The 27,857-nt window shown below is 43.8% G+C and overlaps 1 protein-coding gene across 1 annotated transcript in view; it reads right to left on the bottom strand.

The window, feature by feature from the left end:
* Positions 1-4,124: 4,124 nt before the first annotated feature.
* IFT57 (intraflagellar transport 57) overlaps positions 4,125-27,857 on the bottom strand; it is an 82,177-nt gene continuing 58,444 nt past the window's right edge. The window contains 3 exon segments of the mRNA XM_030204172.1: positions 4,125-4,464; positions 13,175-13,241; positions 16,835-16,897. Coding sequence (XP_030060032.1) covers positions 4,286-4,464; positions 13,175-13,241; positions 16,835-16,897 — 309 coding nt within the window. The 3' untranslated portion in view covers positions 4,125-4,285.

Consider the following 27,857-nt stretch of genomic DNA (forward strand, 5'->3'; position numbering starts at 1 on the left):
AAAGGCAATCTAGCCAGGCGGGATTTAGAGGCGTGGTCAGCAGACCAATGTTTCAGCCAAAGCCACCGCCGCGCAGAGATTGTCAGAGCCATGCCTTTAGCTGAGGCCCTCAAGACATCATACAGCAAGTCTGCCAAATAGGCTAAGCCCGATTCCAGGGCCGGCCAATCAGCCCTCAAGGAATGATCCGAGGGGGTAGCCCGCTGCACCATAGTCAGGCACGCCCTGGCCACATAGGAGCCGCAAACTGAGGCCTGCAAACTTAAAGCAGCCGCCTCAAAGGACGACCTTAAGGCCGCCTCCAATCTTCTGTCTTGGGCGTCCTTCAGGGCCGTGCCACCTTCCACCGGCAAAGCCGTTTTCTTAGTCACCGCAGTGATTAAAGAATCCACGGTAGGCCAAATTAAGGTGTGCATGGCATCATGCACGTGGAAGGTTCTAGGCGGGCGCTTCGTCCCCAGCATAATGGCAGAGCCAACAGGGGCTGAGGGAGAGACGTCCTCCGGAGAGGAAATCTTCAAAGTGTCCATGGCCTGTAACAACAGGTTGGGCAAATCCTCTGGGCTAAAAAGCCGCGCTGCAGAGAGGTCATCCGCTCCATCCGAGCGGGGATCCGTCTCCTCCAAGGAATCCGCAAAGGACCGTTGGGAGACCTCAGACACGCTGCCCTCATCTACATCGGAGGAGACAAAGTCCTCCAAGGCCTGGGAATCCACCCGAGGGCGTTTACCTCTGGGAACCTCAACCTCTTTATCAGACGAGGGAGCAGGGGCAGCGTTGTGCATGAGGAAGGCCTGATGCAGCAGCAAAACAAACGGGGGAGAAACCCCCCAGACTGTGCACTTCTGCAGCCTGGGCAACAGCCCTAGACGCACTCTCAACCGGCGCTCGCAATAGCGGGGGAGAGACATGCTGCGCATCCAAAATGGCGTCCGGCGCAAAACTCCGCGAAGGAGCCGCGCGGGAAGAACGGCTCTTAACTTTAGCCGCTTCTGTGCCGTCGCCCAAATTAAGGGCGTTCATGGCATTAATGTCTCCAACCTCAAGGGCGGCCCACGAAGAAGCCGTCCGAGCCGCGTGGCCGGCCAAGATGGCGGAGGCGAGGAGCGGGGGATGGGCGTTTATGGCGGGAAAAACCGCCACGCCGGAGGAAGGACCGGGACATTCATCGGTCACGAAACTGTCACCCAACAAGGGTGAATCAGGCTGTAAAACCCCCGCATCCCCTCTAGAAGCGCTCCAGCGATCCGGGGAGCGACCCTTTGCGCCCTCGCCCTCCGACGCCATATGCCACGAGGAGAAGAATCGGGGAACCCCCTGCCCGCTATAAAAAGGTAAAATTACCTGCTTGCCGCTCCGAGCTGTAACGAACTGGTGTCCCAGTGAGTAGCTGCAATGAACGTTGAAATAAACGTCGAAATAAACGCCTTTAAGGACGTTTAAAATTTTTTTTTTTTTTTAACGGAGCCAGCGGGAGGGGGGAGAAAAGGAGGGACCTGGCACCACCAGGTTTGCACTTGCTCAAAAGAGCCCTCAACCCCAGGCCTCAACAAAACCTAAGGATTAGGCTTGGAGGCCTAGCCAGAGCTGCTGCTGTGTGTGACCACCACCTGCTGAGATAGAGAACATACTGAGGAGTTTCCGGCAGCACATGACCACATATAGGGAGGCAAAAGTTTGCTCTCTATCTCCACCTGCTGGTAGATGGACACAACCCACCAGTCTATGGATTGATCAGCTTGATGATATGGAAGATAGCGATTCGAGCTGCTCAGTGCTAAGAAGAAGGATTCTGGAAGAAAGATAAACAAAATGGCACTGCAAGAAAAAACTCACCTGGGCAAGGAAGAATAATAATGGCAAAAGCGACTTCTTCACAGACATACAGCAAGGAGCACTGAGAAGTGACCTGAACACTCTTTCGGGATATATCAGAAGCACCAAGATGGTAAGTGTCGCAGAAAGGTGGGAAACGTAAGTAATTCACTGCAGATTAAACCAGCACCTGGAAATAGCAAATGCCCAAGGAAGGGCCCCAGAGAAATATAAACTACATTCAGCACAAAGAAAGCACATAAACTTGCAGTTTGTAGAAGGAAACATCCTCAAGGGAGTCAGAGCTGAAGTGGAAGAGGAGGAAGGGACTCAACCTCTGGCTCAAATAATCTTCAGTAACAAACTCCTCATACTCAGCTCCTGGTCCAGGAGTCAGCCTCAACTATGTAGTCGTGAGGCCTCAACCCCAGGAACCTCTTCTAAGGTAGAGGAAGGAAAAAGGAAAGGGACTTGGTGACTTCCGAGTATTTCCGAAAAAGAGTTTCCTCATTATTCTGCATACTGATTACAATCTCAGCTCAATAAAACGAGCATAAACTAGTTCAAGATGCATTAGACCTATGTAGCCAAGGAGTTGCACAGTGCCACCATCCACTGGAGACAGAAATTCTGAATGTTTTATCACTGCCGTTATGGGGCAAATCATGCAGAACTATTTAGTTTCTCTCCATTCTCTGGTCACTTGTTCTGGATTTGTCATGTATGGATGCTAAGGAATAGAATGTTTCAAATGTGATTCAAGACAGATGTAGCAGGTATTCACACTTTTTGTATGAATCAGGAAAAGGGGTCTAGGGCCTTTTCCTCACACAAACAGCAAATCTCTTCCACTTCAAATCATAAGATCTTTTAGTGGAGTCTCCCCTAGGAGCCAGAATGACCTGTGATACACTGTCAGGGTCATTCATGGTATCTAAAGTTATGTACAACAACTAAGGAGAGAAAAAAAACCTAAGCTATGAGGGAGGCCCAGTTTAATAAGACTTTGTACGGAAAGTTCCAGAAGAAGGAATCAACACTTGTCCCAGTCAATATTAGGCTATGGGAATCATGGTTCCATGATTCCATCATAAGTTTTTCCACCAGGCTGTTGTCTTCCCCTGCCAGAGAGGTGGCCCTGAGAGTCATCTCATGTGGGACAGCCCAATTCCACAATCTAACAGTTTCCTCAAAACAGAAGGTAGAATCTCATTCCTCCCTATCTGTTGATTTGATGCACAGTAACTTGTCTGTGTGGACTAAAATTACTAGTTGGCCAATTGATCTCTGAAAGCCTTTAAAACATTCCATATTGCCTTCATGCTAGGAAATTATCTAATGAAGCATAGTATGTTATTACCATTTCAGTTTCTGCCAGGTATTCGGACCTGCATTGGCCACTGTTGGAAGCAGGTTACTGGGCTAGATGGGACCATTGGTCTGACTCAGTATGGCTGTTCTTATGTTCTCCTGGGAAGACTACAGGTCCCAAATGTAGGTTCACCAGCCCAGTCTGGACATATCTGTGGTGAGGACAATTTGTACTGGAGGAATTTAGAAGGAGATTCCTTTTGTCAGATTAGATTAATCCTACTCAGGATGCCCCTAAGGCTGTGAAGAAAACCTTGTGGGTTAACATGCAAAAAATATCAAGTAAACTTAGAAAGAGAGAAAAACCTAACCAGGCCACCTATCGGGGAAAAAAAACTAAAGGTGGCCAGAATGACAGCAACAATTTAAAATACAGAAAACAGGACAAAAATCTCCTTCAGAAAGCATAGCAAGTACATGTCTTACTGGCCTCACTGAATTTTTAAAAAAAGCCTGAGGGAGCAATCGCACTCATGTATGGTAGGCTTCTCAAAAGCTTTCAGATTAATTTAACCAGGAAAAAGAACTCAGTGCGGCATTCACCGAACGACATCACCTCATTATGAGGATTTGCAACTCTGCTTGTCCTCAGAGAAACAGCTGCTAGCTTTTTTTTTCTTCTGGATTTTAAAAAGTTTTGATAAATGGACAAGAATAGATTTTTATACCACGGAATAAGATAATGTAGGGTATGTACAATATTTAATTAATGCTACAGCAGAAGAGGTAACATGCTAATGGTTTTAAAATCTACTTTTTCCACAACATGTGCTCTCAATGGTTAAGTAACAAATGAAGCAAAAAGTAGTGTGTTTTTTACTATTGTAGAATTCAGTAACTATTTCAAACTAGTGTCAGAGAAAATTACAGCTTTGACAGATGCACTGAAAAGTCATATCAATGTATGCAAAATATATTTAATAAAATAAACACTTTAGCATAAAATCCATTCAATCGGAAAAACTATAACAGTACATATCAACTATGTAAAAGTACAAATTGATCAATGTGAGCCTATATACAGCATATGTAACAACTTCTTAAAATTAAACACAGTTTAAATTCATGAACTCTCCATAAAGAAATCTAAAAAGTTATCTTAATAAGCACCAATTGTGGACTCTGGAAGGATCGTGGCATGCATATCTCTGGTCATGTTGGATTTTTCTTTTAGTTTTGACTGCAGTAAGGTATGTTCCACTACACCAATGCGAATATCCATCTGAACCGTTTCTTGTTTTAGCTTCGTTAAGGCTTGTTTAATCTTCACTAAAGGAGCTAAGAAAATACACACAAAAAGACCAGAAGGTTTTTGCAATAACAAATACTATGTTAACTAGTACAGAGCATGACAAAGGCATCACTCACATAACCAGTCTTCCTAACCTTGCAAAAAGGATCCTTTTCATATGTCAAAGGGCCTGCGGCACATGTGCCAGATATTTAATTGCAGTAGAACGGCAACTCCTTTTTAACATTTTTTTTTATTTTAACAAGGTCATTATTACATTAGATAAAGAAAATAGGTGCATGTACAATGTACAGTTTGCTCAGGTAAAAACACAGCTTAATCTCAAAGCTAACAAAACATCCAGTATGTATAATTTTTATTATGCAACAACTCTAAAGACAAAAAAAACCCCCCTTAACCAAAATGGGGGGGAAAGAAAGGAAAGATAAAGAAGGAAAATCTCAAACAGCAACTCTTTCTATAACTAGCTGATTATGTCACATGTTCACATTTAGATTGGTGTTTTTGGTTGGGAGTTTGTATAAAAATTCAGGCACCATTTTGACTTTTTCAATTCCAGACTAGGAGGGGTTGCATATGTGCAATATTTGGTAAATCTTTGTGGATATTAGTGTAATAATTTTTTCTATCTGGACCTGTTTTGCCTGTCTAAAGCAGGAAAAAATAACAACCCCCCCCCCCCCCCCCCAAAAAAAAAAAATTAGTGGTTTAGAGCAGTTTAGATAGTGTGCAGACCCTGAGGCCTTTACCTGGCTCATTGTAAACCAATCTCTTTAGGGGAAGAGGGTTTACCTTGATTCTTTCTACATGTTTCACTGTTTGGTTATAGCTTGTTTTAAGTCTTTCTTCTACCTAATTCTGTCTGTATTACTCTTGCGAACAAAAAGGCAAAAAAAAAAAAAAAAAACCCCACCAAAAACTTTGCTTTGTCTTTTAACAGAGAGCAGTTACTTACCTGTAGCAGATGTTTTCTGAGGACAGAAATACATATATTCTTAAATTGGGTGACATTATCCAAAGAAGCCCAGTATGGATGCTACCCAGTGTACTGTATGTTTAAGAAGCTTTTGGCAGCATCGCATTGCAAATGCACAAGTGCCTTCCCACCCAGAGTCAGCAAGTGGGATCATCAGTACAATGATAATAATGCAACGCCAAGGGGAGGAGGGAAGTGATGTAAGAATACATATCCTGCTGTCCTCAGAGAAGACATGCTATAGGTAACTTCACTTTCTCCAAGGTCAAGCAGGACATTTTCTTATAGATGGGAATCCCTAGCTACCAGGCTCATGGAAAACAACAAAAATAGGACAACAGGGGCTTGTGGCCAGAAACCAATCCTCTCTGAACAGACTATTGTAGAGGGGCAGCCAATAAATATGGGCCTAGGAGGGTGGCGTTGTATTCTAAACACTGAACAAATTCTGCAGGACTGTTCGACCAAACAGACTGTCTTGTCAGGTGTACTGCTCAAGGTAGTAATGAGATGTGAAGTGTGGACTGAAGACCATTTGCAGCTTTGCAAATCTCTTCAATGGAGGCTGACCTCGTGGGCTACCGACACAGCCGTGGCTCTGACATTATGAGCTCTGACATAACCCTCTAGAGTCAAGCCCAGCCTGGGTATAAGTGAAAGAGATGCAATCTGATAGCTAATTGATAAGGTGTGTTTACCAATGGTTGCCCCCATCCAGTTTGGGTCAAAAGAAACAAAAAGCTGGGCGGAGTGTCCAATGTCTGCTACAGATAGAAGACCAAGGCTCTCTTACAGTCCAAGGCATGCAGTGCACATTTGCTAGGATGGGCATCAATGAGAAAAATGTTGGCAGAACGATTGATTAAAGATAGAACTCTAACACCACCTTAGGAAGGAACTTAGGAAGCATGCAGAGAACTATTCTGTTATGATGAAACCATAATATAAGGTGATCAGCTACTAGAGCCTGAAAGTCACTAACACCAAGAACTGAAGTGACTGCAACAAAAAAAACAAGACATTCCAGGTCAGGTACTTCAGATGACGGGAATCAAGTGGCTCAAAAAGAGCTTTCATTAACTGGGTGAGGACGATGTTGTGAGCCCATGACACAGTTGGAGATTTGATAGGGGGCTCTGTCAACAGCAAACCTCTCATAAATCAAACAACTAAAGGCTGTACAGAGATGGACTTACTTCCCACATGATGATGGTAAGCATTAGTCACACTAAAATCAACCCACACAGAGTAACATAAGAAGAGCCATACTGGGTCATACCAATGGTCCATCTAGGCCAGTATCCTGCTTCCATCCAGGTCATAACTGGCAGAAATCCAAACAGTAGCAATATTCCATGCTACCAATCCTGGCGCAAGCAATGGCTTTCCCTATGTCTATCTCAAATAAAGACTATGGACTTTTCCTCCAGGAACTTGTCAAAATCTTTTAATCCCAGATATGCTAACCACTGTTTCCACATCCTCTGGCAACGAGTTCCAGATAGTCCTGTTAGACTATCACTGAAATGCTTTGATTTTCCCATGAATACCTCCTACCCATCCCCAACCTGTTAGACTGTCAGTGAAATGCTTGGATGTTTTACTTATATATACTGTAATACTAAATGTCTGTTTTCTTATGTATTTCCACCATTCATGATGTATTGTAAGCCACATTGAGCCTGCAAAGAGGTGGGAAAATGTGGGATACAAATGCAATAAATAAATCTACCACATTTGCTTATTTCCGATCTGACGAAGGGCAACCTTCGAGAGCTAATCAAGAAATGTATTAAGTTATGTCCAATAAAAAAGGTATCATCTTATTTTCTTTTCCATGTTTTATTTTGTTTGATTTCTATTGATTACCTTTAAAAGTGGACTAACACGGCTACCACACCACTCTACTTCAAAGAAAGCAAATTGTTGAGGCAAGACTTCCCTTGGCTGAACTCATGATGACTCTGTTTCATTAAGACATGTTTGTCTATTGTGTTGCATAATTTTATTCTTTATAATAGTTTCCACTACTTTGCCCAGCGCTGAAGTCAGGCTTACTGGTCTGTAATTTCTCAGATCAACCCTGAAACCCTTTTTAAAAAAATCAGCGCTACATTGGTCACCTTCCAATCTTCAGTAAATTCAGACAATTTTAATGATAGGTTACAGATCACTAACAGCAGATCAGCTGATATTCAAGAAGTTTTTGTATAGGACAAGACAGAGGATCTAAGACTTTGTCCTCACACCAGACAGCAAACCTTCTCCACTTAAAAGTGTAACACCTCTTAGTGGAATCTTTCCTGGAAGCTAGCAAGATCCTGGAGACACCCCAGGCAGTTGTAAGGATGCAAATTCTACACGCTCAACATCCAGGTTGTGAGGACTGGAGGTTAGGATTCAGAAGAGATCCCTTGTTCTCCATGATGAGAGTTTGCAAATAGTTTAATCTCTGCAGCTCTTCCAAGGACAACTCCAGAACCAGAAGGAACCAGATCTTCCTCAGCCAGTACGACAAGATGACCATCATGGTTCAGCAAGGTCTTTCTGATTAGAAGAACAGGAGGATTACTCTGTTGCACTGGGAGCAGTGCTTAAAGTCACTGGAAGTTTTCTGTGACATGTAGGGGAAAACTGTTTATGGAAAAATCAAATGACTCAATAGTGAGGGGGAAAAAAGAAGCTCAACCTTAGAGAAAAATCTAGATGGAACCCAGCTGATGCTCAGGTGTAAGAGGCCTCAGGAGCTGAAAAAAAATCATATAAACTTAAAAAGGGGCAAGGTAAGAGAAAAATGGGGAAAAAACCCCTGAAGGAAGGCACTAGAGTGGAAAATAAACTGATGCGCTAAGGAGAGAGCGAAAATGGAACCTCTCTGCTCCCCAGAAAACAAGAGACTGATAGCTCTGCATGCTGGCACTGGGTGGGAAGGCTCTCGCATATGTGCTGTACAATGCTGCCAAAAGCTTCTTAAAGATACAAAATGCAGGGTAGCATCCACAACGGGTTTCATGGGATGATATCATCTAGACGTAAGAAACAAATGTCCTGCTTGTCCTCTAGGAGAACTGTTATATGCACTATGGGGTCCTTTTACTAAGCTGTGGTAAAAAGTGGCCTGCGATAGTGTAGGCGTGTGTATTGGGCATGCGCTGGGCCAGATTTTTTGTTTTATTTTAAATGGGACGAGAAAAGGGCCTGCAGTAAAAATGAAACCAGCCTGAGCCCTTAACGCCACCCATTGATCTAGCGGTAAAGGCTCATGCGCTACACGTGTGGTGACTGGTTGGTGTGTGCCAAGTGCCGATTTCTACTGGAACGCGCGTATGTAGGAGGAAATAAATAATTCATACAGACGTTATGGGCGTGCACCAAATCTGAAATTACTGCCAGGAGGGTGCGCTGGCCTGGCGGTAGTCTCATTTTGGCATGTGCAGAAAGCGTAGAGCCTACCACGGCACAGTAAAAGGGCTCCTATATTTGTTTTCTGACAGTACCTGTGCAGATCAGTGAGCTACCAGTGCAGGTAGAGATTATATAAACAAAATAATCCAACGTAGGATATGATAGGTTTTAAATGTATAGCTACCAGTGGATGGAGACAGAGGAAGAAAACAGTTCTTGTGATTTGCCCCTTAAGGATATTATGCAGCATAGCATGTTCAATAATTCCTCTGTCTCCCAAGTGGAGGGATGACAGGCTAACATCCATTCTCCTGACCTGGTTTATAACTAGTTTCAGTTGACCTTTAATTACCCTTTTGGGTTTTTTTGACCCTGAGCCAGTTTTATACCGAGACTCGGTTGAGTTTGGGAATGCCCAATTGGCTTGTTCTCCTGAACCCGCTTCTCAGCTGTGTTCCAGTTTAGTTAGGAGTGCTCTTCTGGGCATGTTCTCCTGACAGTTTAATGCCTTGGGTTCAGTTGAGTTGGGGCACCTTCTTGGCATAAGCTCCTGTTTAAAAAAGAGCACTCTGACACCAAGTCAGTCAATAGATATTCTCATTGGTCTCCCTTTTTTATTTTCAGCGAAGGGTGTTTCTTAATTTTCTTTGGTTGTCAGAAATGTAGATAGGGAAGTACAGTAGTTTTTCAGCTCCTGATAGCTTTCTTTCTATATTTCCTTCTCTACATATTCAACTCCTCTAGGACTTCCATTGTAGTTGCAATATTACCATCATAGATGTACATTAGTCTTAGACTGTTGCCTTCAAAGACTCTTTCAAGGAAAACATCAGCTGAGTTTGTTTCTTGGTCTGTGTATCTATTCCATGGTCTATCAATACTACTTTCTATTATTCCTTCTTATCATGGGAATCACATCCTTCTCCTCTTCCATACCTTTTGTCTTTCCAGAGCCCTTCTGACTGCTCTTGCTTCTCTCTACTAGGTACTGCTGGAAAGGACCTCCTAAGGCTATTCCACTTTATCTATACCTGTCAGTTATTAGACTGGGGAGATTAATGTTGCATTTATTTGCAAAATTCTCTCTTTTTTTTTTTGAGTGTTTAGATCTTTTAGTCCTGCTCTGTGTTGGGGACATTGCTTTGCTACATCCCACTGGCCTGATAGGATGCTATGGAAGGAAAAGTTATTTCTTACCTGACAACTTTTCTTTCCATTAGTTCTATCAGACCAGTCCAGAACCTCTCCTTGGTTGATTAATTTTATTTTGCTTTCAAGCTATATTTTTCAGGTATCACAGATTCTACTTGTTCATTTTTCCTACCTACTGTATGTCACATTTTTCCTGACTCAGTGAAAAATTTGTGTGCCAGTAGAGTATATGTCTCACTAGCTGGTAAGGTTATTACCTGATTTAATTACTTGGTCTTGAAGTTTTTATATTGGCCATCAGGCAGATTTTGAGCACCATTGCTTGGTTATTCAAAATACTGAACATTCTATGCTACATAATACCCTTAAGGGGTGAGTCTTCCTCTATCTCCATTCGCTGGTAAAGGGACAGAACCGATTGGTCTGAACTGATCTGACAGGAGTAAAGGAATGAAAGTTATCAGGTATAACTTTTTGCTATTCATCTGGGAGGAGTATGGCAATTTGCTTTTAAAAATAACTTATAAAGAATTAAGTAATATTAAAGATGCCTTATTGCCTAGTGCCTCAATCTGTAAAAGGAAAGTCATCCAAAGCTTTGCAAAAAGGTAATATAAATTAGAAACTCTGGACATTCTCAAATTATTTTTATGCTACCCAGCTATTTGTGACTTAAACACACGATGAGGCAAAAGACAAAAAAAAAAAAAAAAAAAGTAACCCCTAGAGTTTTTTGTCATTTTCTCAGCAACCAATTGGAATTTCAACATGAAATTTTACAGTTTTATTTACTGTTACTATTTACGTTTATGTGCCGAGATTAAGTTTAAGCATGGTGACATAGTAGATGATGACGGCAGAAAAAGACCTGCACGGTCCATCCAGTCTGCCCAACAAGATAACTCATATTTGCTGCTTTTTGTGTATACCCTACTTTGATTTGTACCTGTGCTCTTCAGGGCACAGACCGTATAAATCTGCTCAGCACTATCCCCGCCTCCCAACCACCGGCTCTGGCACAGACCATGTAAGTCAGCCCAGCACTATCCTCACCTCCCAACCACCAGCCCTGCCTCCCAACCACCGGCTCTGATACAGACCGTACAAGTCTGTCCAGCACTATCCCTGCCTCCCACCCACCAGTCCCGCTTCCCACCACCGGCTCTGGCACAGACCGTATAAGTCTGCCCAGCACTATCCCCGCCTCCCAACCACCAGCCCCGCCTCCCGATCTTGACTAAGCTCCTGAGGATCCATTCCTTCGGCACAGGATTCCTTTATGCTTATCCCATGCATGTTTGAATTCCGTTTCCGTTTTCATTTCCACCACCTCCCGCGGGAGGGCATTCCAAGCATCCACTACTCACTCCGTGAAAAAATACTTCCTGACATTTTTCTTGAGTCAGCCCCCCTTCAATCTCATTTCATGTCCTCTCGTTCTACCATCTTCCCATCTCCGGAAAAGGTTCGTTTGCGGATTAATACCTTTCAAATATTTGAACGTCTGTATCATATCACCCCTGTTTCTCCTTTCCTCCAGAGTATACATGTTTAGTTCAGCAAGTCTCTCCTCATACGTCTTGTAACGCAAATCCCATACCATTCTCGTAGCTTTTCTTTGCAGACTTTCTAGCATGACTAACCAGTTATTTTCATGTGTTCCAAAAATGTTTGCACTGTAAACCTACCATTAATTAAAAAAAAAAAAAAAAAAAGGGGGTACCAGCTTACTCTTAATGATATCACAGTGACATAGACTTTGTCTCGGGATCAATATTGGAGGCCTAACACAAGCTGCTCCCAAAGCTGCAAACAATCGCCAAACTCAAGATGATCTCGGACAGCTTGCCACAGGGACCATAGGCCTGTGTTAAAGCTGGGGGTGGACACTTTGAGCATTCACAGTGACTGTAAAATTCTGATACATTCTTAATTGTATTATTTGAATTACATTATTTTACTGTGTGTTTTAGTTCAAACATTTTAATGCACAAAAATTGCCAGACAGTAACACTAAAAAGTCAGTAACATCAACACAGTTTAAGATAATTAAATGCTGGGTTTTTTTTGGGGGGGGGCGGGTAGGCATATATAGGGGGTCCTTTTATTAAGCCGCGGTAAAAAGTGGCCTGTGGTAGTGTAGGCACGTGTATTGGGTGCGTGCCGGCCAGTTTTTATTACGTCTGCAAAAAAGGGCTTTTTTTGAAAGGGACGGGAAAAGGGCCTGCGGTAAAACTGAAAACAGCATGCGCCCAAAAACGGTCTGAGCCCTTAACGCCACCCACTGATCGAGCAGTAAGTGCTCACGTGCTACACACACGGTGACTAGTCAGCACACTCCAAATGTTGATTACCACTAGAGCCAACATGCGTGGGAGGAAATAATAAATCACCCAGGTGGTATGGGCGCGTGCCAAATCTGAAATTACTGCACATGCATAGTGCCTTTGTAAAAGGACCCCATAATTTCTACCGCAGTGGTCCATGAACCTACATAGATGTAGGGAAGAGTTGGGTTTCAGTGTTACTTTAGTTAAAAGTCTAACTAGTTAAATATTTTTGTACATACATTGTTGATATGTTTGAAGTATTTCAGTCATGTTGTAACATTGTTATTTAATTTTGAAATTTCAATAAGATTTAAACATAATAGTAATATATAAGTATGACTAAATATATACATAACATTTCTCATTGAAATTCAAAGCAGTTGAAGAGAAAATTGCAAAAAAAAAAAAAAAAAAACCCTCTAGGGTGTTACTTATTTTTGCCTCACCCTCTGTGTATGTGTGTGTATATATATATATATATATATATATATATATATACACATATATAGATAGATAGAGAGCTATAAAGATATAAAAACATATGAATGATTTAAAATCATGACATTAGCCCAGTGGCTCAATCTGTAGAATGGTGGGAGACTTGGGCTGAGATAGGATTGTCTGGGTAGGATTGGTCTGTCCTGTGTGCTGCACAGGTGGTGGAGCATTCAGGGCTCAGGAAGGAAGGGAACACTGCTGACGCGACTGTGGTGGCTAATGCACCACCTCCCTGGATTTCCATCAGCAAAACACATCCTCAGCGCTGAGGATTTCCCAGAGCAAGCCAGACACATCTCCAGAGGGGAGTTTGAAGACGTTAAGGCGAAGCATAGAAAGAGTGGCACATATCCTTTGCACTAAGCCTTTGCTTACCTCCATCAGTCATGCTGCTTCCTTTTTCTTCCATTTCCTGCTTCACTTTTTCTAATTCTTCAGTGATCTTAAAGAACAAAATATAACCTGAAATATTTTCTCTTACATTCTTATTATATTGAATAAATTATTCCTTCTTATTCTTTCCAACCCAATGGAAATTTTTATTTTATCTAATATTCTTAGAGACCGCTTACAAACCGTTAGAGGCAACTGAAGCAGTGCACAAATAAAAAAGATACAATGTAAAAACAATCAGCTAACCCCCCCCCCCCCACAAAACAAGTAAGCAAGCAAGCAAACAAACAAACAAACAAACAAACAAAACCTCTCCCACTCATGACCCCCCTCCCCTATAACACTGAATCCCCTTACTCCTCCAACCCCTATCCGGGAAACAGTTATGTTTTCAAATTTTCTTGAAACCGCTCATAACTAGGCTTTTTACAGTCTCTAGTAGATAATTCTGCAACTCTAGAATCACTACCAAAAAGTTCTAATTCTCCAAATGATCTGACAGACCAGCCATCCTGATGGAACTGCAAAGAGTGCCCCTGTCTATATCATAACTACTAGCCCAAAACATGTAAATTCAATTTTCTAGCCAAGTAAGCAGGGCCCCATGTAAGACCTGAAAGGTCAACTACAACAATTTAACCCTACTTTGTGCCTAAACTGGCAACAAATGCAGACTTTTAAGCAAAGGCTGGGCTGAAACCTACCTAGGCTGCTTAAAAATCAGATGAGCCACACCATTTTCACAACTTGCAGATGATGAAGCAGTCACATCCTGGTAACCTTATATATAATCCATTGCAATAGTCTAAAAACAGAAGCACCGACAGCTGCATCACCAACCTGAACCTAGCTGGTTGCAGAAGAGGTCATAACTGTTGCCCAATTCTCAATTTACACATACAGAACAAACAGTACATTGCCACTTGATCCTCAATCATTAACCTCTGATCCCGATAGCATCCCAATCTCTCCTTTCATCACTCCAAATCTTCTACTGTAAATTAACTTGGTCTCTCCCCCCCACCCCCCATATTTTCTGCTCCCACCAACATAAAGGCGATTAATAAATCCCAATAAATAAATAAAAAAAACAACAACAACAACAACAGTGTAGCAGTCCACAGGGGAACATGACAAAATCACAGCAATTGACAACTTTGTCAGCCCTTCACTCTTGCACAAAAGATTTAATCCAATCCATCACCCTTCTCACTATTCCAATCTCTATGCAATTGTAGAGCAACAACTCAAGTTCAACCAGATCAAACGCCAATGCTAAGTTAACTGAACAAGCAAAACTTGTTCAACCCTGTTAATATGATAGCAATTGTAATCTTTCTTTATGCTGTAATTTGTTGAAATCTCTTCCAACCCACCCACTACTTCCACAAAATCTTGCAATTCTAAAAAAAACCTGTCTGCTCCACCACCTTTGCAAAAAGTAAAATTTTTGATTAGCCTACAACTCTTATAATTACACAGATCTAAACTGAACTTCAGTAACGGAATGATAATAGCCTGCCTCAGCTTTTCGGGAACTCTCTCCCCTCTAATACCGACCACTGAATTATCTCCACAATGTGACTCAAAGCAGAGACTTCAAAATGCCTACAAATGCTGACAAAAAGTGGGATGAAGGCCCCTAACAATTTAAGTTGCATGACCCAAAGTGATTCAATATCCCATCCCCCAATTTCTTCTCGGGCCCCTCATCCTCTCTTGTCCAAACTCACCTCCAACCCTTTTACACCATACATAATGTGAGTTTGGGAGAAATTTTTTGGAAAGACAAATTGAGTGGGATCAAATTTGGCATGGAGGAAAAACCAAAGACACATAGAGATTTTGACAGAACCACATCAGATTCGGAGTTCCAGAGAAATACTGTATACTCAACTATAAACTGAGATTTTTGGGCCAAATAAAAGCCCAAAAGTGGGGGTCTCAGTTTATACTAGAGTATCATGGCTGTGGCCTTGTCCCTGCGACCCGACTCACCTTTCCGTCTGGTGATCAGGCTCCACGGCTTCTCTGGATCACCTCCCCGGCACTGTATCCCTCCTGCATTGATGCCTTTCCCGTCCATGTCCACATTTGACTAAACTCCAAGCCTCACTCCAGAGATTATCCAAGCCTCACTCTGATGTTCTAGCATTCTAACCTCATTCTGGTGCCCCTACTGCCTCTTTCAGTGTATTCCAAGACTCATTCCAGGGCACCAGAGATCATGACATCATTATTGAGGGCCCTTATAAGGAATGTTTAGCCCCCCTTCCCAAATCCCAATCAGTAGAAGGCTGTATGGGCTAAACCTTCAGGGGGTGCTCCTCCCTGGATTCACTCTTTTTACACTTCAAAACTTATTTGTTCTATTATCACAGGAAGAAATACACTCTGAATCAATTTGTAAAAGAAATTTCCTTTTAAAAAAACGTTTATTTTAGACACCAATCAGATAAAGCCAATTACAATGCAATTTCATAAAACATATTCTGTAACAAGCAAGGTAGACGTGACTCGCTTGTTTCACGCTGCGTAACCCTAGTAGCGCTTTAGAAATGTTAAGTAGTAGTAGTAGTAGTAGTAGTTTACTCTTTCTAAAAATACTAGGACTAGGGGGCATGCAATAAAGCTACAAAGTAGTAAATTTTAAATGAATTGGAGAAAATATTTCTTCACTCAACGTGTAATTAAACTCTGGAATTCGTTGCCAGAAAATGTGGTAAAAGCAGTTACCTTAGCGGGGTTTAAAAAAGTCCATAAGCCATTATTAAAATGGATTTGGGAAAATCCACTGCTTATTTCTAGGATAAGCAGCATAAAATGTATTGTACTGTTTTGGGATCTTGCCAGGTACTTGTGACTTGGATTGGCCAATGTTGGAAACAGAATACCAGGCTTGAAGGACCTTAGGTCTGTCGCAGTATGGCAACACTTATGTACTTAAGTAATTGGGTCTCTTCCTTCCTGTGAGAGGAACTAAAGCAAAACTACAGCAAGTTGCGGATCGGCTTCACTAAAGTTCCCATCTTCTCTTCCTTTAACTCTGTTTTTACACTTTTTTCTTTCACTTCTAACTGCTTATGTGCATGATAGAGGTATATAAAATAATGAGTGGAGTGGAACAGGTGGATGTGAAGCGTCTGTTCACTCTTTCCAAAAATACTAGGACTAGGGAGCATGCGATGAAACTACAGTGTAGTAAATTTAAAACATCGGAGAAAATCTTTCTTCACCCAACGCGTAATTCAACTCTGGAATTCGTTGCCGGAGAACGTGGTGAAGGCGGTTAGCTTGGCAGAGTTTAAAAAGGGGTTCGACGGTTTCCTAAAGGACAAGTCCATAAACCGCTACTAAATGGACTTGGGAAAAATCCACAATTCCAGGAATAACATGTATAGAATGTTTGTACGTTTGGGAAGCTTGCCAGATGCCCTTGGCCTGGATTGGCCGCTGTCGTGGACAGGATGCTGGGCTTGATGGACCCTTGGTCTTTTCCCAGTGTGGCATTACTTATGTACTTAAGTTCCACATCTACTGACCCTCTCCCACCTTGCTGGTTCCTTGGATGAAGCTTTTTCGAAATATTTTGGATTTCACCACATAAAACTGAAAGCATTAAAGAAATTTGTGAACAAGTACCTCTGCCAAAACTCTGGTCCTGTCTGTGACTCCTCCGCTTGCTTGTTGGTAGCGTTCTCTTGCCTGTAAAAGAACACTTTTAAGTAAGCAAAATAGGATGTCTGGCACAGAAACACTATTTTATGACACCTACTAAGGAAAATGGGAACTTACTGGATAATTTTCTTTCCTCGAGTTCTACCAGACCAGTCCAGAATGCATAGGTTATACCTGTGAGCCAGCAGATGGAGAAATAGACTAAAGAGCTGTGAGCTCTACTACTAATCATTTGTATAGCGCTACTAGACTACGCAGCGCTGTACACATTATATGGAGGTACTTTCTCTGTCCCTAGAGGGCTCACAATCTAAGTTTTTTGGTACCTGGGGCAATGGTGGGTTAAGTGACTTGCCCAAGGTCACAAGGAGCTGCATTGGGTTGCCAGGATCAAAGCCTGCTGCACTAACCATTAGGCCAGTCCTCCAGTTGTGCCCTATAAGAGGCACTATGCAGCACCAGCAACTCAGTATTCCTATAATAAAGTAAATACAGACAACAAAACAACCTCCCCAATATAGGGAGGTGGGAATCCAGAGTCCTTAAATGTAATAAATAAGCTATCTTGAGACACCCCCTCCCCTCCAATTACAGATAGTGCAGGGAACCACTGGATGCACCAGTAGCTGTAAATGTGTTACAACCTTAAGAAACTGCACAACAACCTTGTGAGAGCCTAAGGAATTCCCTTCCAGGTCATTTCTGAAACAAGCTAAAGCTGACACCTGAACTTTTAAAGAAGCTAAGGCTTAAGCCATTTTTTTAGGTCATCTTGCAAGAACAGCAAAGTCTGAACAATAGATACCTGAAATGAAGATAAATTAAAAATACTTGCCTATAGCAGGTATTCTCCGAGGACAGCTGGCCTTATACTCTCACTGGTGAGTAACGCAATCCGCGTTGCGCAGTTAGGAGTTTATATCAAGCTAAAAAGAGATTTGTGGAGTGAGAGCTTTCCCGCCTGCCATGAGAGCACGGGACCGCTAGTCCAATACTAAAACATATGAAAAAAAGAGGAGACAACTGCTAGGGGAGGTGAGAGGGTTTGTGAGAATAGAAGGCCTGCTGTCCTCGGAGAATACCTGCTACAGTATCTTCACTTTCTCCAAGGTCAAGCAGGCCTATAATTCTCACAAGTGGGGAATCCTTAGCTACCAGGCTCACTGAAAACAACAACAGTAGGTCAACTGGGCCTCGCAATGGCGAGGACATAACACAGATCAATCTGAAATTATATAGTGGAGGAGTGGCCTAGTGGAGGAGTGGCCTAGTGGTTAGGGTGGTGGACTTTGGTCCTGGGGAACTGAGTTCGATTACCGGCACAGGCAGCTCCTTGAGACTCTGGGCAAGTCACTTAACCCTCCATTGCCCACCGCATTGAGCCTGCCATGAGTGGGAAAGCGCGGGGTACAAATGTAACAAAAATAAATAAATAAAATACAAACTGTGTGAGAGTGCAGTCTGGAAAGGAACAAAACGGGCCTAGGAGGGTGGAGTTGGATTCTAGATCCCAAACAAATTTCGCAGTACTTTCTGTCCAAACTGACTGCTGTGTCAGGTGTCCTGCTCAAGGCAGTAATGAGATGTAATGTATGGACCGAAGATCACATTTTAGCCTTGCAAATTTCTTCAATTGAGGCTGACCACAAGAGGACCACAGACGCAACCATAGCTCTGACATTGTGAGCCTTGACATAACCTGCTAAAGTTAGCCCAGGGGATAAGTAAAAGAAATGCAATCTGCCAGCCAATTAGATATTGTGCATTTCCCCAATGGCGACCCCCATCCTGTTGGGATCAAAGAAACAAAACAGTTGGGTGGACTGTCTGTGGGACTTAGTCCATTCCAAGTAAAAGGCCAATGTTCGTTTGCAGTCCAAGGTTTGCAAGGTGCTTTTGCCAGGATGGGCATGAGGCCAGGGAAAGAATGTTGGCAAGACAATCGACTGGTTCAGATGGACATAACCTTAGGCAGGAATTTATGGTGTGTGTGGAGGACTACTCTGTTGTGATGAAACCTAGTATAAGGTGCATCCACCATTAAGGCCTGAAGCTCAATGATCATGAGAGCTGAAGTAACAGCTACCAAGAAAATGACCTTCCAGGTCAAGTACTTCAGATGACAGGAATTCAGTGGCTCGAAAGAAGCTTTCATCAGCTGGGTGAGAACGATGTCGAGGTCCCATGACACAGGTGGAGGTTTGACGAGAATTTGACAAAAGCAAACCTCTCATGAAGCGAACTAGAGGCTTTCCAGAGATGGACTTACCCTCTGGCAAGCATTGATAAGCACTAATCGCACAGTGAACCCTTATGGAGTTGGTCTTAAGACCAGACTCTGAAAGGTGTAGAAGGTATTCAAGCAGGGTCTGTGTAGGGCAGGAAATAGGATCTAGGGCCTTGCCCTCAAACCAGACAGCAAACCTCCTCCATTTAAAAGAGTAACGCCTCATACTGGAATCTTTCCTGGAAGCCAGCAAGACCGAAGAGAGAGTTTCAGAAAGAGACAAAGAAGCAAATTCTAGGCTCTCAACATCCAGGCTGTGAGGGCCAGAGATAGGAGGCTGGGATGTAGAAGAGATCCCTCATTTTGCACGTTAAGTGCCAGAAAACACTTCAATCTCCACAGTTCTTTCAATGATAACTCCACAAGAAGAGGGAACCAGATCTGTTGGGGCCAGTAAGGAGCGATCAAAATCATGGTCCCACAATCTTGCTTGAGTTTCAGCAAAGTGTCCCCACAAGGGGTATGGGAGGATACTCATACAGAAGACCTGTTCCCCAATGCAGAAGGCATCTGACACTAGTCTGTCATGGGCCTGAAGCCTGGAACAGAACTGAGGGACTTTGTCATTGATCTGAATGGCAAACAGATCCACCGAGGGGGTGCCCCATGCTCAGAAGATCTCATGGAAAACACCCATGTTGACAGACCACTCTTGTGGTTGCATGAGCCTGCACAGTCTGTCGGTTGGGCCGCTGTTTTTGACTGCTAAACAAGTGGTGCAAAGGAGCATACCATGCTGGACAGCCCACCGTCATAACTGAATGGCCTCCTGACACAGAGGGCCTGATCCACTGCCCTGCCTACTTGGTGTAATACAATGCAGCCTGATTGTTTGAATGAGTACAATTTGGTGAGATAGCCGATCTCTGAAACCCTTTAGAACGTTCCAAATAGCCCAAAGCTCCAGGAGATTGATCTAGAGATCTGCTTCCTGGGTGGACCAAGCACCTTGAGTGTGAAGCCCATCTACATGAGTTCCCCACCCCAGGCGAGATGCATCCATTTGTCAGCACTTTTTGTGGCTGAGGAATTTGGAATGGAAGTCCCAGAGTCAAACTGGATCGAATGGTTCACTACAACAGGGAGTGAGCAAGCTCCAGGGGCACTTGGATGACATCTCTAGATCCCCCATGACTTGGTACCACTGAGAAGCTAGGGTTCACTGGGTAGTTCTCATGTGAAGACGTGTCATAGGTGTCATGTAAAATGTGGATGCCATTTGGCCCAATAACCTCAACATCTGCTGAGCTGTGACCTGCTGAGAAGTTCGAACCCAAGAAGCCAATGCAATAAGAGCATCCTGCATATCGAGCAGGGCTCCAATGAATTCCAATTGCTGGACAAGATGTAGATGGGCCTTGGGGTAGTTTAAAATGAACCCTAGTAGCTCGAGCACCTGAATAGTCCTCCGCATGAACTCCCGAACACCGTCCTTTGACGTACTCTTCACCAGCCAACTATCCAGATAAGGGATCACATTGACTCCCAGTCTGCGTAGCGATGTTGCAACTATTGTTAGACATTTGGTAAAAACCCTGGGAGCTGACCCCAGGATGAAAGGCAACACGTGGTACTGGAAGTGCTATGTTCCCAGCCGAAATTGAAAACTTCCTGTGAGCTGGAAGTATTGGGAAGTGTGGGTAAGCATCTTTCAAATCCAGAGAGCACAGCCAATCATTTTCCTAAATCATGGGAAAAAGGCTGCCCAGAGAAACCATCCTGAACTTTTCTTTGACCAGGAATTTGTTTAGGGCCCCTTAGGTCTAGGATGGGACGCATCCCTTCTCCCCCTTCTTCTTTTGCACAAGGAAGTACCTGGAATATAATTCTCGCCCTTCCTCCCCCTGGTGGAATGGGCTTGACCACGTGTGCCTTCAGAAGGGCTGAGAGGTCTTCTGCAAGCATTTGCTCGTGCTGTGAGCTAAAGTGAGGAGCTCTCGGTGGGAAATTTGGTAGTCTCTGTCAACAATTTAGGGCAAAACTGAGACACAGTATTTGAAGAACCCACCGGTTGAAGGTTACAAGGGGCCACTTTTTGTGGAAAAACTTCAGCCTCTCCCGACTGGCAAGTCATCTGGTATGGTCACTCTTACTGCGGCTATGCTCTGCTGGAGCCAGTCAAAAGCTCGCCCCTTGCTTCAACTGGGGAGCTACTAGGGCTTTAGGCGCACACTGTTGATGAGAACGAGTGTGCTGGGGTTGGGCCTGTTGAGGTGGGCGAGAGCAGGCAGTGTACCTACATTTCTGTGAGTAGTAGAGACCCTTCATTGACTTGACAAAATATTTCCTAGAGGAAGCAGATGCAGAAGGCGCCCGGCGAGAGAGAATGGATGGTATCAGTATGTTTCTTGATTTGGTCAGCGACTTCTTCCACCTTCTCTTCAAAAGGGTCCCTTCCCCACCCCCCTACCCCCGGCATGAGGCATCCACAAACCTCTGCTGAACCGCTGGTTTCAAGTCAGAGACACACAGCCTTGAGAGTCTGCAAATCGCAATTCTTTGAGCAGAGATCCTAGAAGCCACATCAAAAGTGTCGTAGGTGCCCCGGTCAAGAACTTACAACATGCCTTCTGCTGATTGGCCAACTGGCAAAGCGATTCAGCTTGCTCTGGAGGGCGAGTGTCTGCCAAATCTAGCAGCTGTGCACTGAGTCCCGCAAGTACAAGCTCAAGAATAGCTGGTAGGATTGAATATAGGATATAAGCATAGAAGCCTGAAACATTTTATGCCCAATAGAGTCCAAGGTTCTAGCTTCCCGGCCTGGGGGCTCCAAAGCATTGTCTCTAGAACTCGTTTCCCTTTTGATGGCGGATTCAACTACCAGGGAATGATGAGGCAGCTGAGGCTTATCAAACCCAGGGGTACTCTGAATCCGGTACATGGTGCCAATTTTTGGGAGGAGTACCAGGATAGACAGAGGGGACACCCAATTTCGCACGAGAACATTGTGTAAGATCTCATAAAGCGGGACGTCACAGCCTCTCTAGAAGGAGACTTGTTAAGGACCTCGAACATCTTGGCCCTGGGCTCGTCCTCTACTTCCAAAGGAAATGGAACGGTATCTGCCAATTCATTAACAAAAGAGAGGAAGGTACGGCTCTCTGGAGCAGACTTTCTCCTTTCCTGTGAAGGGGAGGGGGTCAGATGGTGTCCCATAAGACTCCTCCTTAATAGATGAGTCAGGATACATTTCTCCATTTCCTTAATACTATTTTGTATAAAAAAAAATTGCTGGTTGAGATAAGCACTGCTGTGGCATTGTTGGAAAAACCTCTGCCAGCCATTCCCTGAACTACATTCTGGAAGGCCTGAGTTCTTAAGCAGTTGATCAACCAAGATGTTCTCTACCATCCTTGAGCTACCGGGCCCAATCAAAAAGAACCCCAACTAACTAGACTCACATCTGTCGTCAATACCAACCAACCAGGAGCTTTTAAGTTCAAGCCCTTCAATAAACTGGTTTTTGGCTCCCACCATTCACAGGAGGCACTTCTTGTAAGACTGGTGCTGCACCAACCAACAGATGAGGAGCCATGATTGTAGGAGCACACGTAGGGATGCAAGCCCACAGTACCAGATCTACAATCACTGCCATGGAAACCATCACCTGCATATAATCCCAGGCAAGAGGAACTCTCTTCAAGAGCCCATATCTGAGTCAGGAGCTTCAACATTTTTTGGCTGGGTATGAACACTTGCCTCACACAGGTACTGAACCAAGCTCCTAGATACTTTATGCACTCCAAGGTTTCCAACTTGCTCTTCAAAGTTGACCACCCAACCCAGGAATTTCAGAAACTGCACCAACCAAGTAGTAGCTTGATGACTCTCTTCTTTCAACTTGGCTTATCAGAGCAATCATCCAAACACAGAAGGAATCAAACTCCTTCCCTGAACAGCACCACTGCTGCCACTACTACCATAATCTTGGAGAAGGATCATAAGAACATAAAAACAGCAATACTGGGTCAGACCAATGGTCCATCTAGCCCAGTATCCTGTTTCCAACAGTGGCCAATTCAGGTCACAAGGTGAGCGGAGCACATGGAACTGGTAGTGTTGATCTAGGATAGTTAACTTCAAAAGCGTTTGGTGTGGACACCAGATTGGAAAGTGTATGTGCACTTCCTTGAGATCCAATGCTGTGAGGAACTCTCCAAAGCATACTGCCAAAATGACAGAATGCAATATCTCCATCCTGAAATGTGAAATCTGGAGGGCCTAGTTCTTTTTTTTTTTTTTTTAAATCTAGAACGAACTGAAAGGAGTCCTCTCTTTTTGGGACCAAAAAATAGATGAAGTAGCATCCCTTGGCCTGTCTCTCTTTAGGGACAGAAATCACAGATCTTGCTAATGTAGCTACAACTATCACTTTTTTGGCTGATTCAAGACAAGGAGACTCTATATATGAATCTGCGAGGTAGTGGGAAAACAACATACAATCAACAGCACCTACTTTACTTAAGTCCACTACTTGAAAAACTTCCTAGCCGCTCGCTCTGTCAACGAGTGACCCCTATGAGCTCACTATGGTCCTTGGGAGGTTCCTGTGGTCTTGCAAACAAAATGAAAGTATGACCGATGTTGGAACCTCAAGTTCTGAGAAGAATGTCCTTTACTTGGGGGGGGGGGGGGGGGGGGGGGGGCAATGGTTAATGTGCAGCTTCCCTGAACCTAGTTCTTCCCAAGGAGAGAGAAGAGACCCTTGTGGTTTGTCCTCCAATAATCTCTGCAGCTTTGCTTGCTGGCTTTTTACAGTTTTCTGCAAATCCTCTCCAAAGAAGCAGTTCATCCTGAAAGAGCAGCAGCCTGCTAAGATGGGTTTTCAAGACTGTGTTTGCCAATCATTTTCTATGAAACAGAAGCTGCCTAGTCGAGATGGACACTGCTATAGACCTGACCAAGATCCTAATAAGGTTATAAAGTGCATCCGCAACATAAGATAAGCCTACCTCCAAGCAAGTCACCTGCTGTGGGCTCCGATCGTCCTACTCCTATCTAGAAATATAGGCACTACAGTCAGCCGCCTGAAGGCCAAACGCTGATACCTCAAAAACTTTGCTTCAGCAAGGACTTAAACTTGCAGTCCTGCATGTCCTTCAATACTGTACTGCCCTTTACAGGAATGGTCGTCTTCTGTCACCAAGACACCCTCTTTTAGCAACTTCAGCTTCTTATTCTTCTGGGAATAACGGGTAAAGTCTACTCATAGCCCTGTCTACTCTGAAACTAGCCTCTGGAGCCTCCCACTCTGCTATGATGATCACTTGAATTGCCTATTGTACCAAGATTTTGGAGGGTTTCCAGATACCTTCTGAAATGGGATCCCTCACAGCTCCTGCCTCCAGCAGCTGGGGCTTTGAAATACTCATTACCTCCAGTGCCTGCAATATCCAACAATGCCACTCAACTGGGTGACCAGTTCTCCATCTGGGTCCAGAAGCTCTTCCACCAGACCAGTCTAATGCAGTACAGAATGTCATCACCTAATCTGATGGAAAGAAAGAATATTGAGGGGCTGGCACTGTGCTACTTATAGAGTGGAGCTCACAGCTTTTTAGTCTGTTTCCATCTGCTGGCTGATGACTATAACCCATACATTCTGGACTAATGTAATAGACATAATGATTTTTTTTGCACTTATTCTACAAAAACTACTTCAATCACTTACCTTTGGCATTCTTGCAACCTCTCTTTTAAACAAATGGAGGCATTCTAACTTTCACAACCTGGTGTATCTAAAATTATCTTCAGATATTTGTGTGTGTGTGTGCCGATATAGACAGAGATAAAGATATATGCATTATAGCAATAATTTTATAAACAAGCAACGTAAGCACCCAGAGATAAAGACATATGCATTATAGCAATAATTTTATAAACAAGCAACATAAGCACCTATATACCTTTATAAAATGGGCCAATACAATGTTCCTGAGAGTAGCTCACAAATTTATACCTGCTCTGAACGTGTAAAGGTTCATGTACTCTACATCTGGTTAGGTACTGAATATTGGCGCCTAGGAAGATATATTGTGCGATATAGCCGGTTATGCTCTAGGCACTAACCGGCAATATTCAGCAGGAGATAACCAGTTATCTCCTGCTGAATGTTGCTGGTTAGATGCTGATATGCTATTTAATTGGTCAGTGGCCGTTCCTAATCAGTTGAATAGTGCTGAATATCAGGGAGACTGTGGATATCCTGAAAACCCACCTAGATGGGTATGCCTTGAGGACTGGGTTGAGAACCACTGAAGTAGATGAAGTGTTTCTACTTTTTAGGCATGTATACTTGTCCACAGGGCCGGTCTTAGCAAGTGCGGGGCCCTATGCAGACCAATTTGGTGGGGCCCAATCCTAGCCCCACCCCCACTCTAGCTCCACCCTATTGAAAAGATTATTCCATTTTTAGAAAATTTTTTATTTATGAAACTTCAAATAACGACAAATGAAGCTAAACTTGTACAAAAAAACTGATGGACTCCTCATGCCACAGGGGACCCCAAATTTGCCTGAATTAGCAAGGTAGGTGCCCTGGGTCCCAGAATGTCTAACACCAGCCCTGTCCCAAAGAGGGATATAGGGAGAGAGAAGAGAGGAGAATAGAGGTAATGAGTCACAAACTTAAAGATGTTGTAGGTGAGTAAGAAAAGTTTGAAGTGTATCCAGAAATGTGAACAAGCCACTGAAGTGACTTGAGAAGGAGAATTATGCTAATATAGGGAGACTAGTGGAAGATGAGTTGCACAACTGAATTTTGAATAGATGGAAGTAGAGAGAGATGGTTCAGTAGGAGAGCTGTGAACAGCAGGTTGCAATAGTCTAGTGCTATTGATTCTGGACTGGGAATATTAGTGTTTCCTCCACAATCCTCTTTTATGCACTTTTTCTCTCACTTTTAAGTTGGTTTGCCCATATTTTGGATTATTAAACTGAAAGCAGTGGGCTATATAACTGTATATTAATATCATTAGGTCCCTAGCCCCCCTGACCTCAGAGCCCCCTACTTTTGACCCCTCTATGCTACCTGTTGGTACTCTTGCCACTTTTTAGCAGAACAAGGTGAATACATTTCAGTCCTCCTTAATTAGCTCTTCTCCCCTTTCTCATCCCCCCACTCAACTCCTTCATTCATCCCCCCCTCTCCCCCTCTAGAGAGAGATGCCCAAGTTGTCTTCCTGGTGCTCTTTCAGTGCTATCGTCCTCTTCTCCCTCAAAACTCTACTCCAGGACATGAACCCCTTTGACTCTCCTCTTGATCCCTGGCACACTCACTTATTCAAGCATCTAGCACCTCATGTGTTCCCCTTATTTTTACCCATCCTTCAAATCTCTTTAACCAACAGCAGTGTTCCAAGTGCCTGGAAGCATGCTCTAGTCTTGAAACCCACCCTTGACTCCTCTGACCCTGCAAACATCTGACCCATCTCAAACCTTCCATTCGTTGCCAAAATTGTTCACTACCTACTTTGTGACTTCTTGGACAAGACCTTTGTTTTACACCCCTACCAGACCGGTTTTAGGAAGAATGATAGCCTGGAGCATCTAAGACACGCCCTGGGCACAAACTTGCTCCAGCTCCTCCACTTGCACCAGCGATGGCTCACCTGCACAAATGAACCACCAGATCATCACTTTAATGGTTGAGTTCCATTCGCAAATCAACAAGAGCACTTTGGTTCCTTTATAAGAAAAGCTATCATCATTCATTCCTTGCCTTTGAATGGCACTGGCAGTGGCACAAACTTGCTCCAGGCGCGCCACTTGACTTTCTTTATTTTTTAAGTCGCACTCGCACTGGCACCAGCGAATTGATGGCTCACTTCCGACCACGCTCCTTTTCCCTTCCTGCTCAATGACTCCCGCCCGCCCTCGCGGAAACAGGAAATACCTCATCAGGAGGCGGGACATTGAGCGGGAAGGCGGAAGGGAAAAGCTGGGGTGAGCCATCGTGCCTGAAACTGTCTGTCGGGGCCGGGCCGTAGCTGCAACTGTCGTTGTCCTGGGAGGCGCCGGGAGCTGACGGCGGGCTCAGCAGGGGGTGGGCATCGGAGGTGGGAGCGGAGTGATCATGATGCGGTCCGGAGCGAGCGGGATCATGATGATGGTGCAGTCCGAGCGAGTGGGGGTCGGAGGGAGAGGCAGAGTTGAGGCGCTCCGCGCGGGGCCCCCTTAAGCGCGGGGCCCTATGTGGCCGCCTTGGTCGCCTCTGCCTAAGACCGGCCCTGCTTGTCCATAATTTTATAACAACCATTTTCTGCATGTAAAACATGTTTTATCCCATCTAAGAATATATTTGTATATATAAACATAAGGCTCTGAAAAGGGATGAGCTGTCTAGCACAACTGGAATCTTTAGTTGTGCTAGGGAACTCTCTCCATATGAGATATCCAGAAGCACTGTCATTCTGCTTTCTCAGGGATGTGAAATGATAAAGTAATAAGGAAATAAGACAGGTCCATGTGTTTGAAGACACTAATAGAACTAAAAAAATTCACAGAGAAGCTATGAAATGTGATTTCCTTTTTGGAAGTAAACATCCAGATATGAAGGCAGTGAGATAATGGCCACTTATGTCACAAGATATTCTTTCCTCAATATTCAAAGCTAATTAACCATCAGACACAGTCACTGACCGGTTAAATAGCATATTGGCCCCTAACCGTAAATATTCAGCAGGAGATAACTGGTTATCT

Source organism: Microcaecilia unicolor, chromosome 5, assembly GCF_901765095.1.
Source record: "Microcaecilia unicolor chromosome 5, aMicUni1.1, whole genome shotgun sequence".
Lineage (NCBI taxonomy): Eukaryota > Metazoa > Chordata > Amphibia > Gymnophiona > Siphonopidae > Microcaecilia > Microcaecilia unicolor.